A 16986-nucleotide genomic window follows, 5' to 3' on the forward strand; every position below is an offset into this window, starting at 1 on the left:
TTGAAGGATGGTCGGGTGTGTCCTTTGTGGCCTACCATATCCCAGAATTCATAGCGCGGCCGAGCCAAACTCCAGTTTCCAACAATGGTGGTCACTACTAAGTTTTAAAATTACTCATACTACTATTTCTGGGTCACAAAATAAACTTTTAACATATTTTCAGGGTAGAAAGTAGCTGTGTAAACATCAAATATCTGCTCGGTTTATCAAGATATTGCATATTAGCAAAAGTGCTTCGACGTTTTCGGAGATGTCTGCTACCCACCAGCTCGATAGCTAGCCGGGAGCCCGAGAGTCACTGAAGCCGCCGAGAACGGCACAACTCCCAGCACATCATTTTCAGATCACTGCAGACTTTCGCTACTCGGGTTAAACGTAATATATAAGTCACTTAGACAACCTAAAAAATTTATTGTTGGGCTTTTTTCAGTGTTTTGTTTGTTTGTGAGTAAATCGGTTTGGCTGCGATTAAAGTTATTAGATTAGATTAGATAAAATAAAACTTTAGGTGGGTTCCTCCTTGGTTTTTACACAGCTGACTAAACGTCAAACAGAAAACTGATTAAACAGAAGTATGAGACGGTCGAGAATTTACGCCAGTGTCCTGTTATATTTTAGATAGCAAGGAGCAGACGACCGAGTTTATTAAACTCCGCCGAGACAGCGGTGACGCTAATCAGAAGGCTAGACCGTCCAATTTCGCCAGCCATTTACTTCCGGCCTACCCGACCTTCTGAGGACCCGGCCCACATAGACCGCGAAGGCCGGGTCCTCAGGAGGATGCAGCCCATGAATTTGGACACAACCTACGTTTCCAGGTCAGTCAAACAGCCTGGAGCTGCTCAATTTGAATCCACTGATCAGAGAGGCTGCCTGTTACCCCCTAAACAGCTGCACCTGGTGCAGCCCTTTACACACACACAGGCACAGAGAGAGTTCATGGCCAAATGATAAAAGGTTAATGAAAAATTCTTGAATTGTGAGTGTCTTCAGGAGTGTCTGAAGATATATTGGCACAAGACAAGCTTCATGTCTTAACTTTGCTTCGTTAAGGAGATATGACGATTTGAAAATGCGTCTCATTAGAGAATTCCAGCGCTGATTTTGAACAAGCTCTCCATTGACCGTCTATGGAGAATATTCAGACTTTGTGTTGCTCTGAGGAGATTTGCAAAAACCTGTAACTCCCACAACAATGATAGTGACATTTTCTGAAAGCCAGCAAAAATACCTACATTTTGATGTATAATTTGTGGGGTTTGAGTAGAAATTGAGCGAGTAGCAAGAAGTTGTTCGGACATGAAGAGAAAATTCAAAAAGCTCAAGTGTCCACTCTAAGTTAATTGCATAGCAACCATAACGACGCATGTATTTTCTGAAAAATCACAAAGCTGCAACTGAAAACTTGAAGAGGCATTAAATTAAAACGGTAACAGATATGAAAAAGCTGAATCGTACATGGATAGCCCAATAATTTGAGAACGTTTTAAAGTTTGAATGGCGTTTCTACGTGAAAGTATGAGGATGTAGTTAAGTTTCAAAATCAAGCAAGTTTTAGCAGAATTTTGGAAGTTAAAAAGTTAAAAAAGTATAATAGTAATAAGTACCAAAAGTCATAGCAAGCATTAGCAGAAAGAGCAGAACAGTTGAGAGTTTGAACGGTGAAAAACGGCTGAAAACTGAGGGAGTAGTTAAGCGGCAAAGAAAGCAGCAACTTGAACAATAAAGGATAAAGAATAAAGAGAAACAGGAACTCAATAGTGTGGATGCCTTAAAGCATCCACACAACAACGACAACAACAACGACAACAACAACAACAACAACAACAACAACGACAACAACAACAACAACAACAACAACAACAACAATAATAATAATACATTTTATTTAAAAATAGCACCTTTCAAAGCACCCAAGGACACTGTACAACAAATAAAAACACAAAAACTGGAAATATACACAATAATAAGAATAACAGATAAAAGTTAAGAGCATACAGAGGTTTAAACATAAGCAATTTAAAACAGATGAGTTTTGAGGGTGGACTTAAAAAGAGGGAATGAACTAATATTTCTGAGGTCAGGGGGTAAGGAATTCCAAAGTCGAGGGGCAGAGCAACTAAAAGCCCTGCTCCCCATTGTAATCAGATGAGCGGAAGGAACAGATAGAGAAAGAGAAGATGAAGATGTGAGGCCGGTGCCTCACATCTTCATCTTCTCTTCTTTAGTACAGATGAACTTCACAGATGTGAAGTTCATCTGTACTAAATCAGAGAGGTATGGTGGAGAGAGAGAATGAATAGCCTTAAATGTATAAAGGATTATTTTAAAATGGATGCGAAACTTAGAGAGGTAAATCTGGGTGTCATCGGCATAGCAGTGGAACTGAATGTTATACTTATGAAAAATGTGTCCGAGTGGAAGAAGGTAAAGGATGAATCAGAATCAGAATCAGAATCAGAATACTTTATTGATCCCTGGGGGAAATTATTTTTTGTTACAGTGCTCCATTTTAAACCAACATTAAGACAAGACAGACAATACGCTAACTAAGAATAGTACAATATATACATATATATACATACATACATACATAAGTCACTTATAAATAAATATTTGGAAAAGAAACATGTGTAGTTGTAGCAGCAAACAGTGTGTTAAGTGGATGCGTTGTACAGGGAGATGGCCACAGGCAGGAATGATTTCCTGTGTCGTTCAGTGGTGCTTTTCGGTAATCTCAGTCTCTCACTGAACGAGCTCCTGTGACTGACCAACATGTCATGGAGTGGGTGGGAGGTGTTATCCAACATTGTCTTTATCTTGGACAGCATCCGCCTCTCCGACACCACCTTGAGGGAGTCCAGCTCCATCCCCACAACATTGCTGGCCTTACGGATCAGTTTATTAAGTCTGTTGGCATCTGCGACCCTCAGCCTGCTCCCCCAGCATGCAACAGCATAGAGGATCGCACTGGCCACCACAGACTCATAGAAAATCCTCAGCATTTTCTGGCAGATGTTGAAGGACCTCAGTCGCCTCAAAAAATAGAGACGACTCTGGCCCTTCCTGTAAAGTGCTGTGGTGTTTTTAGCCCAGTCCAGTTTATTGTCAATGTGTACTCCAAGGTATTTATAGTCCTCCACAATGTCAACACTGACCCCCTGGATTGAAACAGGGGTCAAGTGTTTCCTGGTCTTCCTGAAGTCCACGATCAGTTCCTTGGTCTTTGCCACGTTGAAAAGGAGGGGCCCGAGGACAGATCCCTGGGGCACCCTAGTAAATAGAGGAGAAGGCTGAGAAGTGAAGGATTTTAATTGAATGAACTGAGTGCGGTCAGACAAGTATGATTTAAAGCAGGCTAATGAAGTATGACAGAGACCAATAGAAGCTAATCTGCTAAGAAGAATGGGATGACAGATGGTGTCAAAGGCTTCACTCAGATCAAGGAGAATAAGGATGGAGAGGAGACCAGAATCAGCTGCCATAAGAAGATCATTTGTTATTTTTATAAGAGCAGTTTCGGTGCTATGCAGAGGACGGAAACCAGACTGGAACTGTTTGTAAAGGTTATTATCAGTTAGGTGTAGATGGACTTGTGAAGCAACTATTTTTTCAAGAATTTTGAGAGGAATGGTAGATTGGAGATAGGACAAAAATTGTTAAAGTTGTTGGGATCTAGACCTGTTTTTTTCAGGATTGGGGTAATGGCGGCAACTTTGAAAGAAGCAGGAACAGTTCCAGTGGTGAGTGAAGAGTGAATAATAGCAGATATGAGGGGAAGGAGAGAGGGTAAACTGGCTTTGACAAGGACAGTGGGGATAGGATCAAACTGGCAGGTAGAAGGCTTTGATTTGTGGATGAGATCAGCATATCAATTAAAGACAGAAGTTGAAAAACAGAGAGGAAGTGAGAAGGGGGTGGAATTACGACAGAGGAGCTACATTGAGCATTAGGGACCAAGTCAAGGTGTATTTCATATTTACTTGGGTTATCTCAATCTAATAGTAAGATGTTTTTGGTGATCTTACACATTTATTAGAGTGATAAATATACAAATACTTTTCCCCAGCACTGAAAAAGCATAAACCATCTATTAGGAGGAATGTATTTGTTATAATAATTAAATCCATGACGTTTCCATCATAATCTGTCTCTTCTCTGTCCATATATACACATAATGCGTGTCCAAATTATTATTTTCCTCTTGACCAATTACCCAGACTTGGGAGAACAAATAAACAAAGGCACTCTCATTAAAAATGTTTTAGGACTGCTCATCACTGATGATCATATAAAATACATAAGGTTGAATTAAGTCATTTAATATATTCAAGAAAATTAAATTCAGGATTTTCTTGCATATTGCTAGCACAAAGGTGCAGAAAGACCTTGCACAATGGTTTGTGTGATGGGCTTTTCTTTTGATGCTGCATTTTGCTGCATTCTGAGTGAACCAGTGAGCACATCTATATTGCCTAACACAGAAAAAAGGAAACAAAATGTCAGAACATGTGGATTAACTAAGTACTATCAATCTTTTTTGTCTCCGTCTATTGAAGGTGTCCATTAGCCAACAGGACGTGTCCTCTTGGTCAAACCTGGAGCAACAGGCAATGTAGGTGCATCAGTATCACTGCCAGTATGCATGTCAATCCTCTTCCTCCACTAGTGTTCCCTACAAAGCCCTCCCAGCAGCACACTGGTGAGTGTATCTTTTTTTTTCATTTTTTAAGAAAATACTGCAAAGTTACAGTTGGTTATTTTACCCAAGCAATTTTGAAAAAAAAAAAAAAAGAGAGAGTAAGAAAAACAACAATTATAGCTGGTGACAGGCATGCAGTAGGCATAAGATTATCATCTGCTTCCACAAAGTTAAATCTGCAGTACTAAGCAGTGTTAATGGTACTGTGGGGTTCTTAATTTTGCATGTAGTTGCACTACTTAAAATCAAACCTCATCACCGAATTCATGTGAAATTAAAGTACTCTAATTAAATCAGCTACTGTTCAACAGTCCAGCCTAGAAGTAATAAATGCATAAACTAGTTTTTCATTATGGCTCTGAAGAAAATGTTTCTAATTTTAGAGATATGCATATTTGTTGTGTACATTGAAGGACATATGCTGGTCAAAAAAGACCGTAATTCCATCCAGAGTAAGAATCTAGTTAGATACCATGTTTTTAAAATGTTTAGTACCAAGTACAATAACCTAATTTTTATCTGAATTTAGAATTTATGTGTTAGGTTTTGTATTGTTGATTGTCATTTATGCTTAGAAATATTTAACCATATATGCTTAGAGGTGTATAATCAATTGTGTAGTGATAGTCTGCAAACTTTGTGTGTATTAGAGAGCACTCTGGGAGCACGAGAGAGGTCGTACCTTGTCTTATTGTTTTATGGTAGGATTAACGTAGCTACGTCTGTTCTAGTCTAAGTGCTTTAACTGCTGGACTTCCTCACCGTGTTATCTAGGGTGAGACTACCCTCTTTTGATGTGTAATTATATTGCCTTCAACGTTCCAGCGAATAGGTTCAAGCTACAAACCTATCATTATGTCTTTAACATGTACCTACAGTAAAACTAATTGTTGTGAGTCATCTGGCATCATGGATAGATAAAGCCTTGTTAGCCTTGATGTAGCCTTTTTCAAAAGGCTACAAGAGCTACATGCCCACAGTGGCTTAAGGGTATTTTCAAAAGTACAGCATGAACTGTTTAGGAATTACAGTTATTTACACATTGTTCCCATTTTAAAGGTTTTTAATAATAATAATAATAATGGATTTATATAGCGCTTTTCAAGGCACCCAAAGCACTTTACAATGCCACTATTCATTCACTCTCGCATTCATACACTGGTGGAGGCAGCTACAGTTGTAGCCACAGCTGCCCTGGGACAGACTGACAGAGGCGAGGCTGCCATATTGCGCCATCGGCCCCTCTGGCCAACGCCAGTAGAGTAAAGTGTCTTGCCCAAGGACACAACGACCAGGACAGAAAGCCCAGGGATCGAACCGGCGACCTTCCGGTTACAGATACGCTTCCCAACCCCCTGAGCCACGATTCTTGGATGAAAATCTTTTTCATTCATTGTTTGACTGAAGTCTACAACCCTGTGCTATCATAAATGCGTATCTCCCCCGTTGAGATACTCTGCCAGGACTTTAAGATGAGATAGAAAATAATTCATTTATCAAATATTTGGGAAATTCTTTCGTCACAATAACAAAAGTGTTATATGATATATAACATATATATATGATATATGTATGATATATATATGATGAAGATATGATAAATATATTGTAAAAAACTATTGAACATGATCTAAAAGAATCTGTCCTTGAGGAAACAGAGCCAGAACCTTTGGAAACATCTCCAAAGGTTTCCAGTTTGCAGCCAACAATAAAGTCTTCCTGATCAGTTTGTTTACTTTGTGGTATCACCAGCTCTGGTGTTGCTCCCACAGGACACCTCAGCCAAGTCGTCTGTGTAGCCTAGTGTAATTTCTGTGTCTCTCTGCCCAACATCCTCTGTGCCATTTCTGCTCTTCATCCCGTGTTTGTATGATTTTAGGTTTGTTCTTTAGCTGTTCCCAGTTTAGGTTATGTTTTAGTTTTGCCCTTGCTTTTGTTGTGTTCACCTTCTGCAATAAAGCTTACTCGCATCACAGCCAGTGCCAGCAGTTTGGGTCCTTCCTTCACTACACCACACGACTGCTGCCACAGCCGTGACAATAGTTGTTTCTGTGTGGCATGTACTTAAGTTACGGAGTGAATTTGTATCTGAACGGCAGTCTTGGAACTTTTTCTGAAAGCCAGGTCTCAGTGAAAATTAGAGCTCTCTTATTTCTCATTGTGTTGTAATCCTGGCTCTCAGCTTGTCCAGTTTATTTTGCGGAGACCTAGAAAAGGGTTTGGACCCCACTGGGTAGTACTTGACACTATGGCAGACTGCAAAGGCCTGGCATTGTCTCAATGGAGGAGATACTGCATTTGTGATGGCACAGGGTTGTAGACTTCAGCCAAACAATAAGTGAAATAGATTTTCATCCAAGCATCAATAACAATCCTTACATTGAACAATATGTTGTGCAGTGACTGTTGAACCTTTAAAAATGGGAACAATATGTAAATACAGCTGTAATATCTAAACAGTTCATGCAGTACTTTTGAAAATACCTATTGAAAGCTTGTATTTTAATCACATAATAATTGGACACAGGGTACGGAGCAAAATTACAAAAGTGGTGTCACTGACAAAACACTACATGTACAACAACACAAGCAAATTCAACTGAGACCAAAAAATTCAACAAAGTCAATAAACTGAAAAAAGGACAAATTAGCAGTTTCTATGAGACCAGTTGCAAAGTTCTAGAATCGAAAAGACAAGTTTCATTTTCATCTGCAGCCAGGTTCATGGCAGAAAGCTAGGCTTTATAGTGCAGGTAAACTACAACACCAAAATTCCTATACAACCTCTTTCATGTCATGTAAGTTATTGTGAGTTGACTGTATTGTAGCCTTGTTTAGAAATCTAATGACTATAATGAAGCCTTTGGGCTGTGAAATATTATTGTTGGTATTTAAGGTTAGAGTAGAGAGATTCAATTAGATTAGATAAAACTATTAGAGGAAATTCAGAGTAACCTTACATGATAACACTATTCACTCATAATAATGAGGATGTCTTTTTTTATGTATGTGTGCAGAGTGGTTTGCCCTGGTGCAGGTGTGCGCAGCGGTCAGTTGAAGAATCCGCAAGTTTCTCTGTGAATTTCCCATTACGTCGTTGCGCACTTTGTTCTTGTTTAGGGCTTTTTTTCGCTGTAAAAAGAAGTTTTCTTCCCACGCACAGCAGACGCTAATATTTTTTGTCACTTTTTATGGAATCAAACTCAAAGTAAGGTCAGTACTTCCGCGCTTTAAACGCTGCACGCTCATACTCTCTCCCACAATCGATATGTGATCCATTGTTGATCTGCACACAGCTGTTGTCACCAACGTCGCACTCGCTTACGTCACTGTCATGAGACATTCTCGCAAAAAAATCACGGTTTTAGTAACGCAGTAACGCAGCGTTCCTACGGGAAAGTAACGGTAATCTAATTACCGTTTTTGCAATAGTAATCCCTTACTTTACGCGTTACTTGAAAAAAGTAATCAGATTACAGTAACGCATTACTGCCCATCTCTGGTGCTAAATCACAACAACAGTCATCTCAAGGTGCTTTATACTGTATAGTAAAGTGCTCTAATAGGATGGTATGGTACAAGGTTAAGGGCCTGATTGTTTTAAGACCTTGTATGTGAGGAGCAGAATGTTAAATTTGTTAAATAATTAACTTCAGTCTGTGAGGAGGACTCACCATTTACATGAACAAATTGGAGTCTATTAGGATAGATGTGATTCAAACCACTGCAGCTCAGTACCTTTAATTCCTAGTGTATGCTCTAATCTTTGTAATAAAATATTATGGTCAGCAGTATAGAACACTGCACTGAGGTCAGGTGAAGCACAGAGATGAGTTCATAGAGGCCATAAACAGATCATTTGTAACTTTCACTAACGCTGTCTCTGTACTGTGATGAGTACTGAAACCTTACTGAAACTGCAAATTAACCACTTTTCTGCAGATAATGAGTTAGCTGTTTTAGAGTCTATATGTTGACCTATAATTAGCTTAGATGGTTTTTAAGCAATGGTTTAATTACTGCAGCTTTTTTTCTTGTGGAGTAGCAAACTCATTTTCCAGGTTAAATGAAGATTTTCTAAATTAGTGAGACACCCTTTCCTCTCTAGCTTATAGTTCATCTGCTTTAAGGGGCATGTTTGAGAGTTATACTAGAGAGTCAAGTACTTTTGATTTTTTTAAGAGGTGTCACAGTATTCAGAGTCATACGCAATGACATGTAATACTATTAACAAAATAATCGACCTCGATGGGAGCACAGTTCAGGTAGTTGCTCTTCACTGTGTTGTCCCATGTGATGTAAAAGCTTCTGTCCCATTTCTGATTTGATAGTTTTTGTCTTCTTTCTTCTTTTTTTTTTTTTGCATATATATCACATTTAAGTCATCATTAAACACAATTTATTATTTGATGCATGCTCAATCATCCAGGTAAGTAAATCTCCAAAAGTTGATTCTGTTCATCTGAACGTAGCGTTTTCAGTGGGAGAAACGTTTCGTCACTCATCCAAGTGACTTCTTCAGTCTCAGCTGACTGCAGGTTTCATCCAACCTTGTAAACAGTGCATTTGCATTATGACTGAAACTAGCACCACTGAAGGAACAATGGGCTGGGAAGTCAGTTCCTTCATCATTATGCAAATTCTCATGACCATTGATCAAAGACCACTGATCAATGGCCATGAGTACCATTCACAGAGAGTTGGAGAATGGCTGCAATCACAGCATTGTAAGATGGCGAAAGATGTAGTGATGTGTTGGTCGCGAACGAAATGGCTCTTAGAGCGGGACCTTTGACGTGAACGACGCAAGCCAGCTCCTCATCGCGAGCCGTGGGTTGTTGTTTTTTTTTCTTTCTTTCTCTCACCCTCCCTCTCGCACTTTTTTTCCGCTTCACTCTGCATGCGAGCCTTGTGCTTTGCGCTGGGAAGAGGGGGGAGGGGCGGTAGTTAAACTCGCAGTAGCACAGGAACAGAGCGGGAGGGAGAGAGAGAAAGAGAGCCAGGGACAACAACGTCACATTAGAAAGGTATAATAATCCACGTACTCATATGCGTGGGTTACATAGAGAGCAAACTGAAGCATTCTAGCTTTTTAAATGGAAACCTACAACACATACATTAAACCTAACAACTACCACACCCAGACTCATCCATTGGATAACCAGACAAGGAAGCGTGATCCATCACTACACTGCTCTAGAGTACGGTGTCGCCATGCTTCATGCCATGCAGCCGATGCTTTGCATTGCATTGGGTAAGAGTTAGATGCAGCTTCATGGCCATGGAAACCCATTCCATGAAGTTTTCAGTGCACTGTTCTATAACTAATTTGAAGGCCATATGAAGTTTGGAGGTCTGTTATGATTTGGTGTAAGAAAATTGGCCAGCACCTTAGCATCCCGCTCTGTGATTTTAACGAACCTATCACATCATGGCTGAGTTGCTGTTGTTCGCAGTTGCTTCCACTTTGCTATAATACCACTAACAATTGACTGAAATGTTTTGTAGCAAAGAAGTTTTACGACTGGACTTATGTTGCTGGTGGCATCTTATCACGAAACAACTCATGAATTCACTGAGCTCCTGAGAGCGATCCATTCTTTCAAAGATGTTTGTAGAAGCAGTCTACATGCCTAGGTGCTTGATTTTATGCACCTGTGGCCATGTAAGTGATTAGAACATCTGAATTCAATGATTTGTATGGGTGAGGAATAGTGATGTGTCGGTCGCGAACGAAATGGCTCTTAGAGCCGGATCTTTGACGTGAACGGCGCGAGCCGGCTCCTTATTGGGAGTGCTTTTTCTTTCTCTCACCCTCTCTCTCGGACTTTTTTTCCGCTTCACTCCATAGGCAAGCCCTGTGCTTTGCGCTGGGAAAAGGGGGGAGGGGCAGTAGTTACACTGGCAGTAGCACAGGAACAGAGCAGGAGGGAGAGAGAGAGAAAGAGAGCCAGGGACAACAACGTCACATTATAAAGGTATAGTAATCATCCACAACTATTTTCAGTTGCAGATGATAAAGGATTCAGAAAGTTTATTCATGCAGGCCCATATGACAGAGAATGTGCATCTTCTTTTTGTTTTCATATTGTAATTTCTATTTAATTGTGTTGTGGTTTGCAGTGTTTTGTGTTGTTTCACTTTAAATTTGTAAAAGGAAAAAGCTGAAAATTTAAATATTTAAAAGCTGAAATGTGACTAGTTGGTTTTTGTATTATATGATTTCTTTATTACATTTTATGTGGAGTGAATAAATAAAAGTATATTTACGGTACCCTAGAGTCAAAACACGTAAAAACTCCAAAACATGTACAAAAGACAACAGAAGTGCTCCAGGATGCTAGAGCGCAGTGTTGAGCTTTTGTTACCTAGTGGCTACACAAGCCAGGACCTACCAACGACCGGATTTGGTGTGTGGTAGTAACAGGTAAATTAACATTTTTTTTTTAAATCATTTGAATATATATATGAGTGCTTGTGTATAAATACACAAACAATATACATATGCTTTCAATTGTATAGTAGCTCTGTTTTGGAAGTTCAGTTAACGCTAGAAATGTGTTTTGGAGTTTGTACGTGCTTTGTCTCTACGGGCCACTGCATATATTTATATTTAAGCATATATAAATAAAACCACTTTTTTTTACATCAGTAATTCCTTTTCCATATTTTTATATTATTGTTAATAATAAATTAATTAAAGCAACAAAACAACCTCAAGAGCCGGTTCGGAGCCGAAAGAGCTGGTTCTCTAAAAAGAGCCGGAAATCCCATCACTAGAAAGATGTACCCTTAAGCCCCCTCCTCGATTCAGAGATGGCTTTTCCCTTTTCTTGTAAAAATGGACAACCGTTGCCTAAGAGAAAATCTGTAGTGATCCCGTATGTGTCAGGAGTATCGGAACAGTTGAGACGCATTTTTTCTAAACACCAGGTCTCTGTGGCTTTTAAACCCCAAAGCACGCTGCGCCAAAAATTGGTCCACCCCAAGGATCGGGTCCCCCGACACAAACAGAGTAATATAGTGTACACTGTTAATTGCCAGGAGGATTGCCAGGATTTATACAGCGGGGAAACCAAACAACCTCTGGCGAAGCGGATGGCACAACACAGAAGAGCTACCTCGTCAGGCCAGGACCCTGCAGTGTATTTAATGGAAATCTATTAATGGAAAAAAAATTATATTCAATCTATTCTATTCTACCTGGATCTGTGTGAGAAAGTAATTCTGCTCTGTACCAGAAAATCCTGAAGTAGAATGTTTGGCCATCAGTTTGTGCTGATCTATGTAGTTCATGCTAAGTTTAAGTAACCAACTTCATCAGTGTCTCTCTTTCTTCCAACTCTACAGACATATTCTCAGCAGATTTATGTGGCCCCAATAAGAAACTGGACGTGGAAAGTTGTCAGTGTGTGTGCCACCAAACTCAAGACTGTGGTCCTAACCATCACTTGAATCGCAATACCTGCCAGTGTGTTTGCAACTTGCCACCTAGCCTATCCTGCCATGTATTCAACAAGGAGACCTGTCAGTGCACATGCAGCAAGACATGCCCAAGACATCAGCCTCTCAACAAGACAAAGTGCTCCTGTGAATGCAATGAGTCGCCAAATAAGTGCTTCCTGAAAGGAAGGAGGTTCCACCAAGCCACATGCAGGTAAGGAAAGATGTCAGAAGTTCACTACCTTCCATCTGCCGTTTACTCATTTAAAATAACATTGTTGGCAAGAATAATGGGATTGGAATAGATAGAACCTTGTCTTCAATCAACAGCGTGAATATTAAATCTAAGCTTATACATAACCGATTAGATACACCAAAGACTGTTATCAGCCACGTTAAATCAACGTCTTTTAAAGTTTTAGACGCATAGATTTTGTCACAGTTTGCCGAGGCAAACTGCGTGGAGTGTGAAGAGTGGACCCAGGTACAGACATTCTAAAACTCAAACTTAACTGATGATTAGCTGTTTATTAAGGCAGACAGAACAGTACAAAATAAAAGGGCAAAAACAATGCAAACTAAGCAATAACCTAAACTGGGTAAACTAGAAAGGAAGCACGAACTATGAAAAACCCTGGCAAACAGAAAAACAAACAAAACTCTAAACATGGCAATGATGATGAGCATATATATATGAAAACCTGAACGCAGGACTTGGCATGGGAACAACACAGACGACCCGACAAAGACTGAATGAGAACGCACAGACTAAAGTCCAAACAAAGTCCAAAACAAAATGTCCACCAGAAGCACAGGGGACAGTCCAAAGCTCAGTTCAGTGGGCCAACCCGGAGGACAGCAGCACCAGAGCCTAAACAGTTCTGGCAGCCGACCGTGCGGATGGCAGCGGTGTGGAAACAGTTCTGGCAGCCGACCGTGCGGACGGCAGCGACGTCCAGCTGGTGGCCCGGAAAGTGGGCTATAGACTGAGCTATAGACTGAAATGCATGCAGTAGTAATGGTGGAGATGATGGTTGTGGACTGAACTCTCCTGAGCCTCTGGAACACAGGGAGGACTGCTGGGCGGGCATATATATATGAAAACCTGAACGCAGGACTTGGCATGGGAACAACACAGACGATCCGACAAAGACTGAATGAGAACGCACAGACTAAATACACACAGGAGGCTAATGAGAGAAGTGGGAACACATGGCTGACACACATGAACATAACGACGTCACAGTGGAACACAGGAACACCAGACCTCTTCAAAATAAAACAGGAAACATAAGACGCTGACATGACAACCTGAACTAGACAACGTAAGACACAGACATGAAACACATGAAGGGCAAGGGAGACTTAACATGGGTGGAAGACACAAGGGGAATCTAATAACAAAGAACTATAACAACCTAGGCATGATGAAAAATGAACTTAGAAAACCTGAAGGGCTTAAACATAAACTAAAACTCAAAATGCTGGGTCAAAAGACCCAGGATCATGACAGATTTGACTAAAAGAGATCACCAGATGCAAAATATTCAAAAATAGATAGAAAATAGATCATTTTGGAAAGGTTTGTAAAGTTAATATAAGCCTACAGGTTTTCCTAGATCAACATTCAGAGACTTTATATACATTTGGACAAGATTTATGTTCAGACAACCTAACAGTATGACAGAAAGCTCTTTTACATGAGGCATAAACCAAACACAGATGTCCAAAAATAGGATATTGTACCTATGGTCGAGGCTTGAGGTAGCAGTATAAGTTGGAATGATTTATTGCTTCAGGGACGGGTGATGCACACTGAAGAAGAAACCAAAAGGGACCAAAATAACTTCAAAGAAAACATCAGTTTATTAGTTTTGATTCATGGTCAATAAACTAGGGAAGGGTTTCCTAGAAAGTTGTTTTTGTTGTTCTGGATGCAGTGTTTTCAGTTCAATTTGATTCAGTTTTATTTATATAGTGCCAAATCACAAAAAATCTTTTGCATTTTCAGTAGGAAAAATGCATGGATTTATACATGGTCCAGATGCACAATGACTAAAACTAGGATCAGATCACTAGCTAACAATGAGTTTCAAGCTCACTTTCATTATTATTAATATGACCATTGATCAATGACCATGAGTACTATTCACAGAGAGTTAGATAATGGCTACAATAAATTTATTTTCCATAAATGATCAAAAGTAAAAGTACTTACAGTGGGGCAAAAAAGTATTTAGTCAGCCACCGATTGTGCAAGTTCCCCCACCTAAAATGATGACAGAGGTCAGTAATTTGCACCAGAGGTACACTTCAACTGTGAGAGACAGAATGTGAAAAAAAAATCCATGAATCCACATGGTAGGATTTGTAAAGAATTTATTCGTAAATCAGGGTGGAAAATAAGTATTTGGTCAATAACAAAAATACAACTCAATACTTTGTAACATAACCTTTGTTGGCAATAACAGAGGTCAAACGTTTACTATAGGTCTTTACCAGGTTTGCACACACAATAGCTGGTATTTTGGCCCATTCCTCCATGCAGATCTTCTCGAGAGCAGTGATATTCTGGGGCTGTCGCCGAGCAACACGGACTTTCAACTCCCGCCACAGATTTTCTATGGGGTTGAGGTCTGGAGACTGGCTAGGCCACTCCAGGACTTTCAAATGCTTCTTACGGAGCCACTCCTTTGTTGCCCGGGCGGTGTGTTTTGGATCATTGTCATGTTGGAAGACCCAGCCTCGTTTCATCTTCAAAGTTCTCACTGATGGAAGGAGGTTTTGGCTCAAAATCTCACGATACATGGCCCCATTCATTCTGTCCTTAACACGGATCAGTCGTCCTGTCCCCTTGGCAGAAAAACAGCCCCATAGCATGATGTTTCCACCCCCATGCTTCACAGTAGGTATGGTGTTCTTGGGATGCAACTCAGTATTCTTCTTCCTCCAAACACGACGAGTTGAGTTTATACCAAAAAGTTCTACTTTGGTTTCATCTGACCACATGACATTCTCCCAATCCTCTGCTGTATCATCCATGTGCTCTCTGGCAAACTTCAGACGGGCCTGGACATGCACTGGCTTCAGCAGCGGAACACGTCTGGCACTGCGGGATTTGATTCCCTGCCGTTGTAGTGTGTTACTGATGGTGACCTTTGTTACTTTGGTCCCAGCTCTCTGCAGGTCATTCACCAGGTCCCCCCGTGTGGTTCTGGGATCTTTGCTCACCGTTCTCATGATCATTTTGACCCCACGGGATGAGATCTTGCGTGGAGCCCCAGATCGAGGGAGATTATCAGTGGTCTTGTATGTCTTCCATTTTCTGATGATTGCTCCAACAGTTGATTTTTTCACACCAAGCTGCTTGCCTATTGTAGATTCACTCTTCCCAGTCTGGTGCAGGTCTACAATACTTTCCCTGGTGTCCTTCGAAAGCTCTTTGGTCTTGGCCATGGCGGAGTTTGGAGTCTGACTGTTTGAGGCTGTGGACAGGTGTCTTTTATACAGATGATGAGTTCAAACAGGTGCCATTCATACAGGTAACGAGTGGGGGACAGAAAAGCTTCTTACAGAAGACGTTACAGGTCTGTGAGAGCCAGATATTTTCCTTGTTTGAGGTGACCAAATATTTATTTTCCACCCTGATTTACGAATAAATTCTTTACAAATCCTACCATGTGAATTCATGGATTTTTTTTTCACATTCTGTCTCTCACAGTTGAAGTGTACCTCTGGTGCAAATTACTGACCTCTGTCATCATTTTAAGTGGGGGAACTTGCACAATCGGTGGCTGACTAAATACTTTTTTGCCCCACTGTATTTTCTATCTTTATTATTTTGCAGCAAGGTGTTACCATCAGTGTTATATGGATTAATATTACTGTTGCAGATGTTTAGATTGAGTTTATTTTAAGCACTTAATACTTGATTTAATCGACAGCATTGCATCATATTTTATAAAATCATAAGTTTTATAGTGGCTGTGTCATGGTCCTGAGTCTGGGGACCCAGTGTTTATGACAGTTTCTGATTTTGAATTATCTTTGATTTGGTATCATTTTTGGTACGGTCATTTGTATTTCAAGGTTCCTTAGTTATGCCCCGGTTATATTTGTTAGTTTTGTTACTGTGCCTCCCCTGTGTTCCATGTGTCATGTCAAGTTAGTTGTGTTCTCATGTCTGTTCTTCACTGATCACAGTGTAAAGTTTGCGTCTTAGCCTCTGTCTCATGTTTCCTGTTTTATTTTGATAGAGCTGTGTCTGTGTTAGTGTATTGCTTCTTCCCTGTCTTGTTATGTCAGATTAGGCCCAGCTGTGTTACCCTATTGTCTGAGGAGCTTGGAAAGAAAACCGTCTGGACTTCTTTAAGTTGCTTGAAGACGTTTCACCTCTCATCCGAGAAGCTTCTTCAGTTCTAGGGTCAAATGGTGGGGAGTCCCAGATTTAAGCCCTGTGGGATAATCCCCCTGAGAGGGACAAAAGGACCCCCTAATGATCCTCTACCTAATCACATGAGCCAAGGTGTGAAAACGAGTGTAGGTCACAGTCAGCCAAGGTTTCAGGTGAGCTCATTGTGAAACCTAGCCCCACCCTATCATGTGATTTCCTGAGGTCAGATGGCCCAGGATGTGAGTGGGCGTTAAGGCATCTGAGAAGGATCTCAAAACTGGATAGATGGCAGAAAGCTGGTGTTGTAAACCACCAAAGGTCAAGGTTCTTTATTTGTCACATGCATAGTTATACAAGTATAACACACAGTGAAATGTAGCCTGACACGCTCCTCGACATGTGCAAAAAAATTGGGGGGGGGGGGGGGGGGGGGTGTAGAGGAAAAACA

At 40.5% G+C, this 16986-nt stretch overlaps 1 protein-coding gene across 4 annotated transcripts in view; it reads left to right on the forward strand.

The window, feature by feature from the left end:
• The window catches only part of vegfc (vascular endothelial growth factor c), a 97921-nt gene that overhangs the window by 69625 nt on the left and 11310 nt on the right, over positions 1–16986 (forward strand). Inside the window, exons 5-6 of one of the 4 annotated variants that reach the window (XM_026172105.2) lie at positions 4560–4702; positions 12053–12359. In XM_026172105.2, coding sequence (XP_026027890.1) covers positions 4560–4702; positions 12053–12359 — 450 coding nt within the window. Of the gene's footprint in view, positions 1–4559; positions 4703–12052; positions 12360–16986 lie in introns of those variants that run through there. The other 3 variants (XM_080303270.1, XM_080303271.1, XM_080303272.1) reach the window with 3 other exon arrangements.

This window comes from Astatotilapia calliptera, chromosome 6 (assembly GCF_964374335.1).
Source record: "Astatotilapia calliptera chromosome 6, fAstCal68.1, whole genome shotgun sequence".
Lineage (NCBI taxonomy): Eukaryota > Metazoa > Chordata > Actinopteri > Cichliformes > Cichlidae > Astatotilapia > Astatotilapia calliptera.